This window comes from Equus przewalskii, chromosome X (assembly GCF_037783145.1).
Source record: "Equus przewalskii isolate Varuska chromosome X, EquPr2, whole genome shotgun sequence".
NCBI lineage: Eukaryota > Metazoa > Chordata > Mammalia > Perissodactyla > Equidae > Equus > Equus przewalskii.
Genome location: NC_091863.1, coordinates 40,185,594 through 40,206,296, shown reverse-complemented (window position 1 = coordinate 40,206,296; position 20,703 = coordinate 40,185,594). Strand labels below are relative to the sequence as shown.

The following is a 20,703-nucleotide window of genomic DNA, read 5'->3' as shown; positions in this document are numbered from 1 at the left end:
AGGTTCTGAAGGAAGTAGGCCACCTACACTTCCTAGTCTAGACAAGGAAACCGAGTTGCTCAGAGCCTGTGTGGAGGAGTCCTGGAGAGCCACGTTACTCTCATTTCTCACTGCATTTTGTTTTAGTCGCAATTTCTTATTTTGCCCGAGAAATTTACATTTTAATGAATATTAATGAATTGCACATCCATGAACAAGCACCTAGGTGAAGCAATAGACTATTATTACCATTCCAAAAGTCTCCTGGATCCCTTCCCAATCATATCCCCTCCTCCCGTAGAAGTAAACACTATCATGACTTGGTGATAATCATTTTCTTGCTTTTCTTTATAATTTTACCACTAGTAATGGGTTCGTCTTGCCTGTTTTTGAACTTTGTGTAAATGGGTCATACAGTGTGTAACCATTTGCGTTGGGCTTCTTTTGCTCAACATCATGTCTGTATGATTCATCCAGGATGCTCCATGTAGTGGTAGATCTTTCATTCTCGTTATACAATATTCCATTCTGTGAATATACAATTTATTTATACACTTATTGGCACATCTGGTTTTTCTATTTGTAGTTTTTAATATATTCTAGGTTTGAGCCTTTCATCAATTATATGTGTTTCAATTATCTTCTCCCTATTTGTGGTTTTCACTCTCTTTATGGTGTTCTTTGATCAACAGACATTCTTAATTTTAATGTAATTGAATGTTTTATAATTGTCATTTATGCTTAGCGCTTTCATGTCTTCTTTAAGAAAAACTTTTCTACCATGAGTATACAAAGGTATTCCTCTATACTAAATTCTTAAAGCCCTTTGGTTCTGCCTTTCACATTTAGGTTCTGAATCCACCTAGAATTATTTTTGTGTTGTGATGTAAGGATCCAATTCATTTTTTCAATATAGATAACTGATTGTTCCATGTATTGAAAGTCCAACCATTCTCCACTGGTCTCACAATACCTCCTTGGCCACCTATTCTGTGTCTATATATGAGTGGGTCTGTTCCTGAGACTTTCTTTCGTTGGTCTACTTGTCTTTCATTGGTCATTTGTCTACCCTTGCACACCTTCTTAACTGTTAAACCTGTTAAACACACACACACATAAATCTACTGAAATTGTGACTGGATTTGCATTGAACCTACAAAACAGTTTAGAGGTAACTGAAAGCTTTAGACATTGACTCTTCCATTTGATGAACATGTATATCTATTTAGTCTTTTAAAATGTTTCAGTAAGGTTTTATATTTTTTTCCAGAAAGATCTTGCCCTCTTTTGTTACTCTAAGTAGTTCATAAATGGTATCTTTATTAAAGTTTTCTGTTTGTTGTTAGCATATAAAAGCAATAGATTTTTAAATATGAATTTTGTATCAGAAATCTTTTTACATTCTTAATAATTCTAATAATTTATCCATGGATTATTTTGGAGTTTCTATATACACAGTGGTATCATCTACAAATAATGGCAATTCTACTCTTCATTTCCAGTCTTTAAATGTTTTCTTTCTTTTCTTGCTTTATTTGGCTTGCTAAGACCTACAGTACAATGCTGAGAAGAAATGGTGACAGCAGGCATCCTTGTGACGTTCCAAATGTCAAAGCTCTTAATATTTTACTTTTAAGTACTGTATGTAGTTTACTGCAAGTCTTTGTAGATACCCTTTGTGTTAAGAAAATGTATTCAACTAATCTAAGATTTTTTAAATCATGAATAGATGTCGAATTTTATCTCTCTCTCTACATCTATTGAGATGATCATGGTTTTTCTCCTTTAATCTGCTAATGAGGCAAATTATGCTTATTGGTTTCAAATGTTAAAACACATTGCAGTTTTGAAGTAAATCCAATTGGGTCATATTATACTTTTTTAATATATTGGACTCAGGCAGTGCTATAGACTGAAAGTTTGTGTCCCCTCAAAATTCATATGTTGAAACCTAATCCCCAATGTGAAGGTATTAGGACAGAGGGCCTTTAAGAGGTGATTAGGTCATGAGGGTGGAGCCCTCACAAATGGGATTAGTGCCTTTATAAAAGAGACCCCATAGAGCAACCTTGCCCCTTCACCATGTGAGGACACAGCAAGAAGACAGCTGTCTATGAACCAGGAAGAGGGCCCTCACCAGACACCAAATCTGCCAGTCCCTTGATCTTGCACTTCCCAGCCTCCAGAACTGTGAGAAATAAATATTGTTTATTAGCCATCTGGTCTACACTGTTTTGTTACAGCAGCCTGAAAGGACTAAGACAGGCAGTTATCATTTAGTTTAAAATATTTGCATCTATTTTCTTGAGATTGTTCTGTAATATTCTTTTTTCATTCATCAGGTTTTAGTATCAAGGTTCTATCAGCCCCATAAAATGAACTAGGAACGCTCTCTTTTTTTCTACACTCTGGAATTGCTTTTGTAAAATTGGAATTATTTGTCCCTTGAGTGTTTCACCAGTGAAGCCAATCTGGGCCCAGAGTTTCTGTATGGGAAAACTTTTGGCTACAGGTTCTGCTGTTTTAATGGTTATAACACTACTCAAGTTTTCCTCTCTTTTGGAGACAGTTTTGGCAAGTCATATGGCTGTAGTAATTTGTCCACTTTATTTAGTTTTTCAACCCAATTGTCATAAAGTTGACTTTTTAGACATTGAGCAAATTATCACATCGTGGAGGGCTACAGACACATGTCTGGACTTCGATATTTAACAAAGTAGGAATGTCTTCACTGAAAGACAAGTGAAATATGGGTGCATTGAATTTGTTTTCACTAGCTGTTTTCCACTTCCAGACCTCTACAATGCTATTCCTTCTGAATGGACCGCCCTCTCTTCCCCTTCGTTACCTGGTGGATTCCTTTGTGTTTTTAAAACTCAGTTCAGGCACCAGATCCTCCAAGAAGACGTCCAGAGTCCCCGCACTGGGCTGGGCATCTGTCCTGGGGCCCCAACAGCACACTGGATCCATCATTGTTAATGCACTAACCTTACTGCACTGAAATACTTTCTCTGTGTCTGTCTTCCCCCACGAGACTGTAAGCTCCTTCCTGTGTGTCCTCAGAGCAGAGCAGAGGTGGTCAGTCAACAATTGCAGAACTGAACTAAGCTTGTAACCACTGAATGACCAACTAAGTTCTCTAGCGATGTCTCTGCATTTTCCCACACACATTTGTTTGTTCCTCCATTTATTTCATTCAATAGGTATTTATTGAGCACCCACTATGTGCCAGGCACTGTTCTAGAAGAGTGGCCAGTGAGGAAAGAGGAAAACTAGGAGAGTGTGGTGTCCTCGAAACCAAGTGAAGAAAGGATTTCAAGGTTGAGGAGATGATCAACTGTGTCAAATGCTGCCAATAGGCCCAGTAAGATGAGGTCTGAGACTTGACCGTTGATGTAACAATGTGAATATCACACAGTGACTTCAGCACTTTTGCTGAAGTGGTTGGGCAAAAAAAAAATCTGATTAGAGCTGTTTCAGAAAAGCACTGGAGCCCTGGAGGAGAAGAACCACAGAAAGCTGGCATAAAAGTTTTGCTGTGAAGGGAAGTAAATAAATATATGGTGTTTTATTTGGCTATGCAGAGTTTTTTATCTGCATGCAGTAAATATATCTATCCCTTCTTTCAAAGCTTCTGCATTTCCTGTTTCAAGCTAGAAATTCGATATCTGTGGACAGCAACTCTGGCATAAATTTTTCACAGCACATGAACTCCGTCTTTTCTGAGCCTTCCCAATCTTGGGGGCAGAGGGATCTCCCTGCTGGTGTCAAAGGTTGTTTTTCTCAGTAACCTCAAAACCTTGTGGCTGATTCACAACCTATATGCCCACATCCACAGCTGACCACATCCACCGCTGCAGCCACGTGTGTAACACCAAACCCTCATGTGGCCACCACTCTTCCTCCCTCCCTGGCAGAATATGGAAAAGACCAAAGGGCCTTCCACTCAAAGACCACTTGACCACATAGATTAAGACTATAAGGTGAGGTGACACAGATCCTCAAGGATATATTGAATCAGCAGCAGCAGGCATGACCACATTGCACCCCCCCACTCCCCACCATGGTCCTCCCACAGAATGTGACCACCCTGCACACAGGCCCAACCAGAACACTGCACAGCAAGACACATCATTTTTCATAGAGCTCTATTGTGGCATATAATAATAGGTACTCTATATAAATTAAATTAAAAATAAAGCTCCAGCAGGTTGCACAGGTTGGCTGTTAATAAATATATCTCTGGGTAATTGTGCCCCAAGACCAGCTCACGACCACTCTCCCTCATCCAGAGAATTATACAAAAATAAATACAGGCTCAGGGGGAGGGGAGGAAGGGAATACATGCCCAATCCCATTCTGAAAGTCCTCACTCACACCATCCACCTATGCCCTGTTCCTCTCCACTGGTATCACCACAGGGAGCCCTGTGCTGACTGCAGAGCTCAGGGACGGGAAGGCCTCTCTCCATTGGAACATTCTCAGAAGCAAAGGACACCTCACTGTACAGGCCACACATCCCCTCTGAACCCTCTGGGGGTGGTGCAGGGGCTGCCCCTCCCCAAACCCCAGAGAGGGGGAAGCCTGTTATTGCTGAGCCCACAAGCAGCTCCTACGAGAACCAGGCCAGAGAGAGGCACAGCGCAAGCACCAGGAGGGACATACCACTGTTCAGAGCCACAGGGACCACCACCAGCCCAGCCAGGACCCCCAGAGTCTGGGTCAAGGGCCCCCGGAGCTGGGGAGGCAATACACACACACATTCTGCAGGGACTGCTAGGGTGGGAGACCCCTTTGGGGGCTCAAGGCTTGGGCCTGAACCCTCTTTATCCTGGGAGCTTAGATGGGGCCTGGCCAGGCTGGAAGGATAGATCTCAGTCCCTGAGGGACCAAGGAGGGTGAGATTTTGCCCCCACAGGACTGGAGCAGCTGGCTCCTTGCCTGATACAGGAACCACACTGTCTGTCCACTTAGTGGTAAACTCTATCCGGGCTTCTGTCCCCTCCAAGGACTCGGTCACCCCAGCTATCACCCTATTCATGTGCAAAGAGTCAGTGTCCTTGCCCATCCCCTTCTCTGGAGCCCTAGTGAACTGACCCTCTGTACCCAGAACCACAGGGCTGTCACATCCCGAGCCCTCTGCCCATGGGAGCCACACATCTCCCACAGAATGAGCCCCAGAGAGGATTTCCGGAGGCGATTCCTTGGGGGTGTCCCCTTCTGGGCTGGAGGGTATATTGGAGAGCCCCTCCTCGCCCTCCCCCTCCTCATCAGGGTCCTCAGTGTCCTTGATGAGCTCCACACCACGCCCCAGCCGGGCATAGTGCAGTGTGATCTCCTCAGCCAGGGCACTGTTCAGGGCCCGCTCAGGGCCAGGCCACTTCAAGATCAGATCTCGGTCCGTGAGTATGCCCAGCGGATGGCTGGGGGACAGCCCCCCATCTGTGAGGCCCTCCCCGCCACCTCCTGCCCCACCTGCAGCCACGGCAGCCCGCAGGCGGCTCAGATGGGAAAGGTAGAGCTGCTCTAGCTCCTGGTCAATGGTGTCCTCACCAAGCAGCTCCTCCAACCCACTCATGACCTCCAGACCCCCGAGGGGCTCATCCATAATAGCACCCCCCATGGGGTACTTCCGGCCCCCTCCATTCTCGCTTGATACTTCCCATGTGGCCTCCACCTGTTGCTGGCTGGGTTCCAGGAAAGGCCCAGCTGCCCCCTCACTTGCATCGGGCCCTGAGGCCTGGTCCCTGGGGGAGCCACCCAGGCCACAGAGAGAGGAGGAGGAAGGAATCCTGATGATCGGTGCCTGGGGAATCTCTGTGAAAGCCACAGGTGGACTGCTTCTGGGGATGTCACCTTCCTCTGGGGGTTTGCCAGTCACTGTAACTTCAGAAACCTGGAGCCATTGGAGGTGGAGGGGGGGGACGCAGGAGGGGAGAGAAAGGAAAGGGAATGAAGTAGAGGAAGAGATGGGACAAGCAGAGACAGTAAGAACTAGTGACAGCCCACATTCAGCCCCACAGGTGTTTCCAGATAAACACTCCTTAAAGAGCCCTCTATAATTCTCTAAACTCCAAAGACTATGTTGTCTATATTAAAATAACAAAATTAGATGGAGTAAAATGGGGCTTCCTGCAGATCATGAAGCGGAGGAAGTCAGTGGGCACCAAGATCTGGTGAATAGCTGTCAGTAAATACTGTTGGCTGACCTCCGAAACACATCCAGAATATCCATATGAATTCATGCATTCTTCTCTTTTTAAAAAATTTATTTCCTGGCTCTTTTGGCAAGGCCTAGAAACAATGACCAATCTAGCAGCAACAAACACACCTAGCACCCAGATCTTGGTTTCTAAATACCATTCTCCACTAAAAGGAACCAGGGCTCCTTAAATAAGTGGCTGTTTCCAGGTTTGGGGCAGGGAAAGTACAGGATGAGTCTGGGACATACTGTCATACCAGAATGTGAGGAAGGGCTGAAAGAATGATGGGTATGTGTCAAAAGGACTCAAGCCAATCTAAGTAAGCTCCCAACGGCCAGAGATAGTTCTACTTAAGCAGCAAAATAAATAAGTGCAACGGATGGAAACTCAACAAAAATGTTTAAAATTCTCGAGTTAATAATGATATACCAAAACCAAAACTCCTTTAATTGGTCACCTTTGGAAAAGTACATTTCTTCTGAAAACTGGTAAACAGAAGGGAAAAATTAAGCATTTATACAGCTTTTTCTATACAAACTATATACCCTCAAGGTATATACCTTCAAGGTAACCAGACAGTTGATGTGAGAAAGTTGTTCTTTAGAGAAGAATTCCAGCTAATAAATGAAGTGGGAATAAGAGAATTAAATAGAACAACTCTATTTAAGTTAATTTAATAAATAATAGATTATATTTAACAAATTAATAAAATTAATAGTTTAATAAATTAAATCAATTAAATTTAATAGATCAAATTAATTAAATAGAATTAATAAATTAATAAAAATAGAGTAAGAAATGTGTTTCCACGTGGATGCAAACAGCCAAATCCAGACTGTGGGAAACTCTACAGGGCAAACAAGTTTTCTTCAACAAATTGCAAGAAAAGTGGAGGAGATTTAAAAATCTAAAAAGACCCATCGACCAAATGCAAAGTGTTGATCTTGTTTGGATCCTAAAATGTTCATGAGATAAGGAAATGTGATCACTGACCAAATACTAAGATAGTAAGGAATTATTGTTAATTTTCTGAGGAGTGATGATGGCACCGTGGCTTTTTTAGAGTGCTTAATTTTCTGAGATACAAACTCAAGTATTTATGGATGGAATAGTGTCTGGATTTTTTCCAAAACAATTCCATAGGGAATGGGAGGAGAGGGAGCGGGGGTGTAGAAAAAGTAGGAATGGACATGTGTTGAAATTTGTTTTGAAGCTGGGTGATGGGTATATGGGGGTTCATTATACTAGTCTCTTTACTTTCATACATGTTTGAAAATCTTTGTAATAAAAAGTTAAAACACACACACACACATTAACATACATCTCCAGAATCTCTCTATCTCCCTGCCAGCCTCAGCATCGCTGTCCCGGAACACTGCAGTAGCCTCCTCCTCACGGTCCCCCTGCTTCCACCCTCACCCCTAAGGCCTATTTTCCTCCCAGCAGTCAGAGGGAACCTGTTAAATCGTATTCAGATCACAGCCCTCCTCTGCTCACGACCCCGACCCTCCCGTGGCTCCCCTCTCACACAGAGTAAAAGCCAGAGCCCTCTCCAGGGTCCAGGAGGCCCTACACAATGTGTCCCCACCTCCTCTCCCATCTCACCTCCTCCTGCTCCCCCTCACCTTCTGCTCCTTACTGTTCCTCACACACATTAGTCATGGCCCCACCTCGAGGACTTTGCAGTTGCCTGGGATGTTCTTCCTAGTTGTCCATGTGGCTCACTCTTACTTCCTTCAGATCTCTGCTCAGATCTCACTTACCACTAAGGTCTTCCCTTGCCGCTCGATCTAAAGTTGCAAATGCCCCCTGCACTTCTCTCTCTTTCTCTCTCTCTCTCACACACATACACACACACACACACACACACATACACACACACAGACTCTCTCTCTCTCTCCCTCCCTCCCCCATCCCTTTATTTTTTTTTCTTGGCATTCACCATCATCTAACATACCATATATTTTAACTATTATTTTGTTTTATTATATCTCACTCCACTGAAAAGTACGTAAGCCCCATGAAGACAGGGTTTTTGGTCACTAACGTATTCCCAGCATCTACAATAGTGCTTGGCACAGAGCAAGCACTCAATAAATATTTGCTAAGCTAGCAAATGACATTTCTATAAGCCCAAGTGAGTAACTGCATTCTACACCTCCACCATCAGGTTCTGATTTGGGGGACTTCCCTCCAAACTAGGGTGGACTAAGAGAAAGTTACGCCCCACCACCCAGCCTCCCATTGGGCTGTGCATCCAGAGCCTGCCAGGGCCTGCTTACCTGAAGTGTCATCTGGGGCCACGGACGGAGAGGGGTGGGGGCCACCAGGGGACCCACTGACTCCTGGACATCAGGACGTTCTGCTGGAGAGAAGAGAAGGGCAGCATTGGGGCAAGGCAGGTATACAAGCAGGCCTGGTTTGGTTAAGAAAATCTGTTCTTCTAGCCAATTGGCAGTTTTGCCTCTGAAGCTTTCTGTGACAGTCTAAGGCAGAGGGTGCCTCTTAATTTATACAGAAAGGAAAAGGGGAGGAAGAAAGAAATGGTAAATACGAGCTAAAACTCCGGCAGGCTGCCAATTGCTTACCCACAGCAGGGGTATTATCATCCATGCTCTTCATCCTTAGTTCTTCCTCGTTAGGCCTGTGGGGCAGAGGAGAGAATGCATGGAGCTGACGCCCCAGAGGCCAGTTCTGCCAGCCACCGGCACCTTCTGAGCCTCTGTGGTGGCCCACCCTCACCTGACAGCGCTGTTTTCTCTTCTGCTGCCTCTTTCGATGCCCTGATTTTAAAAGTCCTACACATTCATTATAGAAAATTCACAAAATACAAGACAGCATAAAGAAGCAGGAAAAAGTCACACATTAGCCAGAAGCAACCACCATTACCACTCTGGAAAATTTCATTCCAGACATTCTATGAAATTATTCAGATTCTGCAGACATAATTTCACAGCTGGCTTTGTCCATTTAACAGTAAGAAGCATCATTATATACCTTTGTAAACATTTGAAATGGCTGCTTACTACTCATATGGACTCACCATAATGTATGTGGCCATTCCCTTCCTACTGAGCAGCTAGGTGGTTTCCTTCATTTTGCTCTCACAAAGCAGACTTCAGGGTACACCACTGGGCATAGCTTCATGAACATGTTGGATCATTTCTTTAGGGTAAACTCCTGTCTGTGGAGGAACCCGTCTTTCCCAAGAAACGGCAGGTGAGGACTGTGGGGCATAGGAAGCAGCAAAAGGGAGGAAGGAAGCAACTGGAGAATCGGAAGGTCAGCCGAAAAAGGAAGTAACCCAGGGTCACAGAGGCCTGGGTCCCTCTGCCAGCCCTCTGCCCATCACCACATCAGCCTGGCAGGCCACTTAACCTCCGTGAGCCTCAGCCTCCTCACCTTAAAATGGAGCACAGGGGAGTCAAGAGAAAGGAGGACATCAAGCCAGATACCACGGCCTGGCACAGAGCAAGGGCTGAATCAATCATAGGTATTTATTGTCTTGTTCCTGCTTCACCAGGCACGTCAGACCCCAAGGTCTGAGTGGCATATGCCAAGTGTATTTCAGCCAGTCCCTGCCAGGGGTGGGGTCGTGGGGATCATGGAGAAATCACTGTTGTCATTCTCACAAATGAGTAGCAAATGTTTACAGATTAAGGCAAATGAGAGAAGCATTAACTAAAACATGTTCAGAGACCTGAGAGGAGCTGAGGCAACTTCTCAGATCTTTTTCTTCCTAAGAGGTAATGTGATGATGTTGACATTTCTGGAAATGGTTGCAACTTTTTGGAAACACATCATCAATTACCTTCACAGAAACAGAGTATCACTAGCTGACCCACATATAGTACACCGGTCTAAGCGCTCCACATACATTAATTCACTCGTCACAACAACCCTGTGAGATAGGGCCTTGCAATCCCCTGAAGTGGGCAGTATTATTATCCTCCTCTTACAGATGATGAAATGGAAGCCAAGTAAACGGCTCAATGTCAAGCAGTGAGGATCACAACCGAGGCCTTCCAGCTCAACATTTGTGTTCCTAACCAACGAACTGCTGTTTCTTGGATGCGGGAGAACAGGGTCTTACCCCAAACCCATCTCCAATCCTTTCCAGAAGTGGATAGAGGGAGGCAGCAAGAACAGACAAGATCCCTCCTTCCTCCTTCCTTCAGGCTTTTCTTTGGACCTGCCTCTTGCCCACATATTCATCCCTAGTTTCCCTGCTTTCACGGAACATGCGGCTAGGAGACCACCAGACACAGAAGTGGCTGCAAGAACTGCTTTTTATCACCCCCTCAGGGAGGAAGCTTGAACTATGTACATGAATCTACAGTCTGGAAGCTCCGGAAGGGAGCATCTGTCTTTCTCCATGGACTAGGGCTCATGCGTCCCAGCAGAGGCATTTGAATCAGAATACTGCGGGGCGTGAAGCGGGTGACTCAGGGTGCCCAGCCATCAACTCCTGTGCATCATGGATAAGAGAGGGGGATTCAGAGCAAACCAGCTTGGTCCTGCACTGGTCCCCTAGTAGGTCTAATCCAGGTCTTTGGATTTGTGGCCCAACATGATTTCTGCTGACTTCTTTTGCTGGTGCAGTCCGTCATTAAAGAAACCGTCATCTTCCTAGGATCTTCTCCAGCAAGCGTCTTCAAGAAGACCCACAAACAGACAGAAAGGCAGCCCTCCCTCTCAGGAGCAGGACTAGGCAAGCCATTCCCTGCCATCTAGCCAAGTGCTGACAGGCATGACAATCAGGCTTCTAAAAGCCAGGAGAGAGTCCTAGATGTATGGAAGAGAGGAGGGAGGAACTCAGGACGCAGCCAACCAGCAGGAAAAGAACTCCACAGTCCAGTTTGAAGGAAGAAGAGAGAGAAGAAAAACAAATACAGAACAAATCCCTCAGCCCCCAGAGCATCTTGTCCACAGCCAAGGAGGGTAAGAAGAGGCAGAACATGCAAAAATCGGGGCAGGCAATTCAGCCAATCCCAAGATCCACGAAGTCAGCAGAAGCTCACAGGTCACTCTCCCTCCATCCGAAGTCAGAGACAAAAGCAGGAGGCACAAGCATTTATTGTTCACCCTTCCTGCATGGGCCCTTGTCATTGACACACCAAGTCATTTGAAAACCTTCACACCTATCCTTCAAAACAGCACCCTTTCCTTTTTACAAATGCAGAAACTGAGGCTCAAGGAACCGTGTCTCTACGCCCACTAATTACACACCACACTGATAACATGCAAAGAGGCCTCCATTTTGAAGACAGCATTTGAAACTGTGGGCTTAAAAAAAACCCTAAATATCCTTGAACTGTCTTTCACAGTAAACATTCGGGGGCAGCTATGACTTTAATCAAAAGGAGGAGAGTGAGAGAAATGGAGTACAATGTATACTGACTCACTGATCAGTAACGGGGAGGAGGGGTTCTTAGAAAAATGGGCAGGGAGGAGATTAAGAACAAAACTGTACCTCCAGGGTGCTTGCTAATTTTCGAGAAGGAAACCTGCTCTTTTGGCACCAGCCCCACAAATGCCACGTGGTGTCTCCTCAAGAGCAGTGGGCAGTAGGGGGCCGGAGCACACAGACCTGGGGACATCTTAGGCACACATCCTTTGGGTGCCAGCAAGAACTAGTCAAGACGGTGCAGCCTAGAAGGGGCCGTATCAGGCCTGCGTGCCAGTCTCCTGGGCATGAAAATTCTTCCTGCCATCAGGAAACTGAGTGGCCACTAACCTCAAATGGACCCGGGGAGGCCAAGAGGCAAGATTTCAGAAAGAGGTGCCGTTGGCCCCAGCCTAAGCCAGCGAAGAGAGAACAAAAATGTGAATTGCCACAGTGAGAGTGAGCAAGCAGGGGAGGGCTGACAACCCCACGAAGAGCAAAGCAGGCTTTCAGAGCAGTCACGTCACTGCCATCGCCACTGCCGCCACCCGAGTCCTCTGCGAGCACCCCCAACGCTCGTGTTTTCAAAGAACTCGGCCAGCCCAAAGTGGGTCACACGCTGAAACCCCAAGGGAAACTCAGCAGACCCCGGCTCCCGTGCAGTCAACCTGAAGATAATGCTGACTTTCCGGGGGGACAGGTGGCTTCAGAAACCTGCCCCGCGATACCTGGAATCCCGGTTACCCTGAGCCATCTGCTTTCCGAAAACAGGGTTTGAAGGCGGCTGTGAAAGCCACCAAGTTATGTGGGCCATCGCTCTGCTTCCCCGAGCTACAGTCTGGGTCAGTGCCAACTCTAGGACTTACGGACCACCCAGCGGGGTGCGGGGAGGAGAGCAGTGCCTTGTGCTATGAGCTCCTTTTACAGCAGTGGCTTCATTCATGTGGCCATGAAACACAGTAAGAAACACATTTTACATCATAACCGAGCACACCCATACATGTGTAAATATATACATAGATATAACTGAAAAACAGTCGTTCTTTGCATGAAATACCACTTACCTTTACTACACATTGTCATGCACTCTATTTTCTACGCTGTTTCTTTTTTTCAATGTTTGCTGGAATCCAGTAAATTGATTTCACATCTCGTAAAGGGTCAAGGACAAGTAATTATGAATAACCCTGGCTCTGCCACCTATCAGCTGTGTGACCTGGAGCAAGTTACTTCATCTCTCTATGCCTCAGTTTCCTCATCTGCGAAGAGGGTATAATAGTAATACCTACCTCAGCAAGCTGTTGAACAGACTGAGGAAACATCGGGAAACCGCCCATAAAGTGCTTAACAAACAGTAATCCCTTCCGAATCCCCACGGAGGGAAGTGAGGCTCTGAAAAGGAAAGCAACTTGCCCAGTACTGCCCGGCTGGTAAGGCCTGTCACCCAGCCTGGTACAGCAGTTGAAAACTGGGGCACTAGAGGAGGACTGTCCCAGCTCTGCCACTTTTGGAGTGTGTGGCCTCAGGCCCACATCCTTAACCAAGATGTGCTGCCAGTTTTCTGTGGAATAAAAGAGGATCATTTTCACACGAAATCCTCACTCTCCAGACAACTAAGATGACCTGTGGCCCATCCTGCTTTGACTTTGATTGTTCTGGTTTCCCCTAAGGCTGCCAAGTCAGAGAGCAAGGTGGGTCTCCGTCCATTCAGCTACAAGTGAACCTAAAAATCATTGAGGCCTTCCTGTGCTTCAGCCCAGGGACAGACCCTGGAGACACAATAGTGAGCAAACCCGACCAGGAAGCTTACAATTTAGTGTGGAGGAAGACATAAAAAAAATACTCACAGTCATTCTTTCAACAAACATTTATTGACCACCGGTTAAGTGCCGGGCACATGGCAGGCCCTGCGGGAACACAGCAGTGAACAAAGGCAGACCACGTCCCTACCCCTCACGGAGCTTACAGTCTAGCAGGGCAGAGAGGGTCATCCAATAATCCCCTAAAGAAGGTCTAACGACAAGCTGAGGTCAGTGCCTTCAGAAAAGGCAAGATGCTCCACAACAAAGGGCCCTGGCCCACACGACAGGGTCAAGGAAAATGAGCAAAGGAGGGGAAGGGGAGTGGGAGGCTGCTCAGAACACCATGGGGCATGATGGATTCAACCTTGAATGAGGGGAGCTGGAGGCATCTTTGGGACATCAGCCAAGTGGAGACAGCAAGTTTGGCTATATGAGGCTGAAGGAGAAAGCAAGGAGAAAGCGAAGGGCCAGAGAGTTCAAAGTAAAGCAGCAGAGCATGGTTCCAAGGCAAGAGAAGAAAGTGTTTTAAGTAAGAGAGTTCAATCACTTCAAGAGGAACACCAAAAACCGCCTATGGAATCTGGCAGATGCGGGGGCTGAAGCAAGTGGAGAAGGCAAGCGTAAGCAACTCTTTAGAGGGGGTCGGCAATGAAGCAGAGGAGAGTGATGAGGTGCCAGCCAGGAGCAGCAGGGGCAGAGGTGGGGTCAAAGGACAACTTTTGAAGACAGTAGAGACGCTGGCATGTATAAGGGCCAATAGAGGATCAGGTGAGGAGGGCAGTGAAAAACTGCCAGGAGAGAAAGGGTAATTGATTATGTCAGCTTCTGGAGCAAGGGGCAGAAAATGGAACCCAGAGCACAGTGGGGGAGCTGGCCTGAGGGAGGAGAGGGGCCCGCTCCTCCCCTATACCACAAGGGAGGGGAGTCACTTTGCAGGCTTGAGGCTGCAAGTTGTGGGGAGTTACATTCTCATGTCTTCTATTTGGTTTTTTGAAGCAGGAAGCAAAGTCTGAAGGTAAGAACATTCCAAAGAGTCACATGAGGGAAGAGACAAGAGTGGATCAGAAAAATGTCAGAGGACTGCCAGGCAGGGTGGAAAACAATCCTGAATTTTTGGGGATGCTCATCTCCTCTGCTAACGGCATTCTCTCACATGCCTGCTTGGCTGACCAGCGCTATGGAAAACTGGAGTTTGAGGAGATTGGGATGGACAGGCTTCCCAGAGGAAGCACTCTTAGAACCGAAGGCTCAAAATGAGGAGACTGCAAGGGGCACAGAACCAACATTCCTGGTGACGGAAACAGCATAGGCAAAGGCCCTGAGGTAGAAAAGGGCAAGACACCTTGGAAAGACCACAGAGATAGGAGCCCAGAAGGCAGAGGACGGCATGAGGGGAGACTAGTCGCCATGGAGGCCAGATTGGGGGAGAGAGCAGGTGATGCTGAAGGCCACGCTGAGGCTTTCTTGGTCTCTATTTTTAAGAGGAATAGGACATCTCATAAGGGTGCTAAGCCAAGGCGGACCAGGAGGGCTCCTCCCCACACTAGCCCTGGAACTTCGGACTCTGGGAGCCTCAGTTTGCTCATCCAGGAAAGGAATAAAAACAGTCTATCTCACAGGAAGCATTGAAAGGATTGGATGAGACTCTGCATGCAAATACTCGGCAAAGTGCCTAGCAAAGAGCAGGGTCTCGGCCAGGTCTCACACAACAAGCCCTCTGTGCCTACCCCTCCCACCCAGCTCCACTACAAGCCCTTTGACATCTTGCACCAGCCTGTATCTTTTTCCCTGTTTAAACCCAGCATTGTGCCCAGCACATAGTTAGGCTCTCAATAAATGCCTGCCGATGGATCATCTCTAAGCCTAAGGGTTATCAAAAGCCTGGTCCAGCAACCCAAGAAGTGCAGCCATTTCGCCTTCTGAGCTGTATCCCAATGGCTGCACCCTTCTCCCACGCCCCCCACCTGATGTGGCTGCACCCGGTGCACAGAGGGCCAACACTTCCTGAACGGGAAGCCCTCTGTGACAGGGCTCCCACAGGTTAAGGCTATCCCCTGAGATCCTGCACCATTTCCCAGGAGGGCTGAGTCGCAGGGGGTGGCTGTTCTTCAACAGCGCTCCAAGTCACCAGCAGCACACAGGTTTTAAAACAATAATAAGTTGAATGTACTCGCCAAGAAAGCCACCGACCTACAAAGAAAATCTTATCGCTGATCTTGCAATGAGCACCAACCTCCCCTTTGCAAGAGCTGAGATCAAAAGATAAAGAAGCTATCAAAAAGCCATCTGCCCACTTAAAATAATATCACAAGTCATGTTAGGAACCACAGACCTGGGGCCAGATACCAAAACAATTGTCTGAAAGGGCTGCTTCAATTTCTCCTTAAAACCACCCATGTATTTTAAAAGAAAAACACCCTCTCCACCCACCTTGGCCCATCTGCCATCTTTTGATTTCTGTTCCCTTCCTTTCACACTGTAAAATGACCAAACTCCATTACCCAAACTGTCGCATCTTACAGTCAGGGCTCCCATGACAGCCAGCTGGGATGACGACTTGGGAAAAGTGACAGAAATAAAGGCGATTCTGCGGCACTGGAACAGCTCAGTATCTTGATCTGGGTGCTGGTTACACAAAAGCATAGATACGTAAAAATCCACTGAGCCCTCCACTTAAGATCAGTATACTTTATGTAGGGATAGCTCAATAACGGGTGGGGGGAGGTAAAAGGAAAGCATGACATGCTGGGAAGACCAGGAGCAAAATGCAGAATTTGCCCTGAATCCTATCAGGCCTTCAAGAGGAGCAGTAGTTTTTAAAAAAAAAGCCCCTAGCATCTCCTCCCTAGTCCTGTCACTCACTAGCTGAGTGTACTTGAACAAGCTGGCTCACCTCTCTGAGCTACCTCAGTTCCCCCCCCCCCCCGCTACTAAATGGGCATAATCACAGCACCTACACCACACAGCATGCAGAGCAGGACTCAGGAGAGAACAGACTTGAAGCTCCTAGCATGGAGATCAGTAAATGCTGGCCACCGTTCTCCTTCACAGCCATCACGCTTCAGTTACCTTGCCCATCTTTGCTGCGGCCAATCTGGCCACACAGTGACTGTCATTCCCCTTCAGCAGATGAAGAAACTGAGGCAAGGCCACACAGCTGATGAGAGGCAGAGCAGAGTTTGGGAGCGGAATCCAAGGAAGTGTATGTGTGACTTCCTAAGTATAAATACTAGCTAACACCTACGTGGCACTGCTATGAGCCAGGCTCGGTTCTGAGTGCCTTTACTCGTCTCCCGGGAAGCAGATGCTGTAATTCTGTTTTACGGATGAGGGTACTGAAGCACAGTACAGTTAAATGAGTTGGCCAGGGTCCCAAGGCCAACAGATGGCAGGGCTGGGATTTGAACCCAGGCTCTGATGGCAGAATCCACTCTCTTAATGCAATAAGGAGAGCCATGCTGCCTGCCCGCCTTAGACGAAGTCTCAGGTGACTGTAGGGTCCACAGGTCGGTAAGTGGGTGCTTGCTCAGTGACCCAGGCACATCTGCCCACCAGGCCCAAGCTAGACCTTTCTGAACCACTCACAGCCTAAGGCCTTGCCAGGAGCACAAATATCTTGCTGCAGCCAGAGGCTTCTGATCAAGCACACACAAGGTCCAAAAAGCATGTTCCCATTCCCAGACCTCCCTGGAGCAGGGAAATGTATGCATCTCCCACACATGCACAGAGAATCTACTCATCCCAGGCTGGACTTAGGTGACCCCAAAAAGAATCAGGCCTAGCTGCTACCCTTGAAGAACTCATAGCTTGATGGAAAAAACCGAGGAGAATCTTGTATCAGGGCCTCCTGGGGGTTAACTGGTTCCTTCTCCCAGGCCCTGAATGGTCACAGGTGCTATGGCAAAAACAAAGGACACGAGCTTCAAGTCCAGGCCCACCTGGTTCTGCCTCTGCCAGAGCCACTGCTTCCCTGTGAGAGCAACTCAGCCCCTCGCCTCTGCAGAAAGCCTCCGACTAGGTTAGAGCATAACAGTAAAGAGAGTGTACAGACTTCAAGGTCAGACGTGGCCGAACTGGAAAAGCCAGGCACCATCACTTCCTCAACCAGTTTCTCCCTCTAGAACCCTCGTTTCCTGCTCGTTTCCTGCTCTGTCGAGTGAGAATCAGATTCCCTGCCTCCCACTGGCAAGGCCCTTGGTTCACACTGTCACTGCAGTTCTTTCCACTTCAACACAGTGCCCATCAATCATGCCAAGCTCCTCCCCACCTCAGAACCTTTGCACTTGCTGTTCCCTCTGTCTAGAACATCCTTGCTCCAATGTGTGCATAACTGCTCCTCTTTATCATTCAGGACTCAGTTTAAACAGCACCTTCTCAGAAAAGTCCTCCCTCTTCCCTTTTCTACAAACTCTCCCCCCCCCCATTACTATGCACAACTCTTCTTATCATCATCCAGGATTCACCTCCTCAAAGGCCCTCCCCAAACACCCTGTCTAAAGCAGCTATTCCCTCCCACACTATCGCCTTACTCTATTTTTTTCCCCTCAGCAGCTAAGCTTATGCCTATGTATCTTATCTGCTTTCTGATTGTTTTTCAAATTGTCTCCCACAGAAGCCTGCATGATCCTTGAGGGCAGGGAAGATATCTGTCTTGTTCAGGGCTTTACAGTGGAATTCAATAAATGAATGAATGAAACCCCAGTTATCTAAAACAGAGCCTAGCACATGTTTGGCTTCCATTACTCTTTGACTGACTGACTGCGCCCTCCTCCCCGTCCTGGAGAGCAGGCCTGAGGGGTTCCTGGGTCGGGATACTTGTCCTCCATCCTAAACACAGCCCTGTGTTGGCGGAGGTGGCGCTGGCAGACATTACCTGCGCCTCACCGGCTTCATGCAGCTCTTCAGCTGCCTGGCCTCAGCCTCCACGGGACCCTGGCACTCGGGCTGTGGCTCCAGCTGCTGCTGCTGGGGCAGCCCTTCGGCATCAGTGGGTGTGAGAGCGGGTGCAATCCGGAGCAGGACTGTGTAGTTGCGGCCGTGGTTGTTGGCCCAGAAAGTGCCCTCGGGGGTCTCATAGCGCACCACGAAGTCCAGGCGCGCCCCATCGCCCGCGCCCTCAGCAAAGGGCAGCTGGAAGGCAAAGCGGTCGGTGCGGCCGCCGTCGTCGGGCGAGGAGGCGCACGCCTGGCCGGGGCCCAGGCCCAGGCCGGGATCCAGGACGGGGTCTCCTGCTCCTGGTCCTCCCACTCCTGCCCCTGGCGGGCTGCGCGGGACGTAGCGCGCGGGGTGGTCGCAGAAGGAAGCCCAGCCGTCGTGTGAGGCACGCACGTGCACCGCCTTCTCGAAGGAGCGGTTCAGCACGCGCACCAGCCCGCGCAGCACCGGCGGGCGCCCCCCAGGCACCCACACTCCGGCACCCCCGGGGACCGCTCCGGGAGGCGGCAGCAGCGCCTCCAGCTCCACCATGACGCGCCCCAAGCGCTCCAGACGGCCCGGCGCGGGCGGCAGCGAAAATGTGGGCACCAGGTAAAACCCCCCGCCGGCGGGGACGGGACACAGCGGCGAGGGCTCGGAGTAAGCTTCCTCTTCCTCCTCCCCTTCATCCCCATCCTCGCCATCGTCGTCCTCATCAGCCCCACCGCCGTCGCCATCTTGCCCGGCCGCCGCCGCCATCTTGCCCGCCCCGGGCCCGCCCCACGGCCGGTAGCGGCGCAGCTGCGCCAGCGGCAGCCCCAGGGCCTCGTCGGCGAACAGCACCCTCCGCGGGGCCGCCGCTGCCTCAACAGAGGTGCGGGGCTCGCCCGCGGCCGGCGAGGGGGGCGCGGGATGCCGCAGCGGGGGCTCCACAGGGGCCGTGCGCGCCATATCGGCGGCAGCGGCGGCGGCGGCGGCACCGACGGCACCGGCGGCGGGACCGGCGGGGGCAGGGCCTGAAGGGGCGGGCAGCCAATAGGAAGGCCAGCGCAGGGGGGGTACGGCTCACGGGGAGCGTAGTCGGTGAGCTGAAGACAGGCATAGCAGAGAGCGAATGGGAAGCCGCGCACGGGTGACGTAGGCGGTGAGTCGCGTGCAGGAGAAGCATGCAGCCAATGGGGATGCCCGAGAGTGGGCGGTGTGGGAGGCAGGATGATCGGAGAATCAATGGGGAGGCGTGAATGGGGGGTGCTGGTCCGAGATGAAGACAGAAGTAGGACAGCTAGTGGGGGAGTGTGAGCGGGAGCGGCGTGTGGGCGGCGGGGAAAATGGACTGGCTACAAGCGATGGGGGTAGCAGGGAGTGAGCAAGTGAAAAGTAGGAGATTTGTAGGTTGCGTAGGTAGCGGGATGGAAGAGACAGCGAACAGCCAATGGGAAGTCACGCGCTGGGTGTATAGAAGAAGGATGACGATAATAGCTGCAGCTAGCCAATGGGGAGCCTTGTGAGCGTGCACTGGCCTTCAAAGGGCGGTGCTAGGGTGGTGCTAGCCAATACGGAGGCTAGAAGAAGCCCAAGAGGCGGTGTGTGAGCGGCCTCGGAGACGGGACTGGAGAGGCAGAGCCAATGGGGGTGTGCGATGAAGACGGGAGCGAGGAAGAGAGAAAGCGGATAGCCAATGGGAGAGCCAGAGTTGAAGGCAGTTGAGCCCGCAAAGAGCGGTGCTAGAGCGGGATGAACCAATGCAGAGGCTGGAAAGTGTAGCAGGAAGGACACGGAGGCGGGACGGGAAAGAGCAGGGCCAACGGGGTGTTGCAGATGGTGTAAAGGAGGGGATGAACAGCCAATAAGGAAGCCAGAGGAGAGGATGGTGCATAGACAGTCTGGGCTGTAGGGTCGTCCGGCCGCAGAACCGTAGAATGCTGGCAGCCATTGGGAGGAGTGTGCCTCTTTTGGATGCATTTACTTTCTCCTTAAACCCCTGTGATTCCCCATTGCCCCAGAGCTTTGAACGCCCAGAGCCCCTGAAGACCTAGACTGCACCCTAGTATGAGATCTAAGAAAGCAAAACGGACTCTCTCGTAGCAGTTACTGGGTCTCCCCTGCCCACCTCCGAGCCTTTGCTTGAGGGGTACCACTAGCCAAGAATGCCCCTGATAGTCACCCTCAGCATTCTCCAGCACGTGACACCCTTGACGAATGAGTGGCCAAATGAGAAATTGAGCTTTTTTGGAAGATGCGCTTTTTCTAACTTCAGCTCAGGAAAACACTGAGCCTGACTGTACGCCGCCGACGGTCGATCCGGCATGTTGGCCTACGTTGACTAACGTAATCACAAATCAGAGGCCTGTCGTTCTTGCCCCACTCAGCCCTCCACACCCCACAGTGGCCTCACTTACCTTCCTTCTGTGCCCGTCTC

General features: G+C 49.2%; 1 protein-coding gene across 3 annotated transcripts; it reads right to left on the bottom strand.

Annotated features, from left to right (window-relative positions):
• Positions 1-4,110: 4,110 nt before the first annotated feature.
• On the bottom strand, positions 4,111-19,299 carry PPP1R3F (protein phosphatase 1 regulatory subunit 3F). Of its 3 annotated transcripts, none has more exons than XM_008509186.2 (4): positions 18,244-19,299; positions 8,771-8,826; positions 8,465-8,547; positions 4,111-5,875 (listed from the first exon to the last, which is right to left on the bottom strand). In XM_008509186.2, exons 1-4 carry the CDS (start codon positions 19,233-19,235, stop codon positions 4,592-4,594), a joined length of 2,415 nt encoding a protein of 804 aa, XP_008507408.2. In that variant the 5' UTR covers positions 19,236-19,299; the 3' UTR covers positions 4,111-4,591. The 3 variants fall into 3 exon arrangements, with proteins under 3 accessions (XP_008507408.2, XP_008507410.2, XP_070462070.1); XM_008509188.2 differs by having other exon boundaries at positions 8,465-8,544; XM_070605969.1 differs by lacking the exon at positions 18,244-19,299 and adding an exon at positions 9,226-9,246 and having other exon boundaries at positions 8,465-8,544.
• Between the last annotated feature and the right edge of the window lie 1,404 nt (positions 19,300-20,703).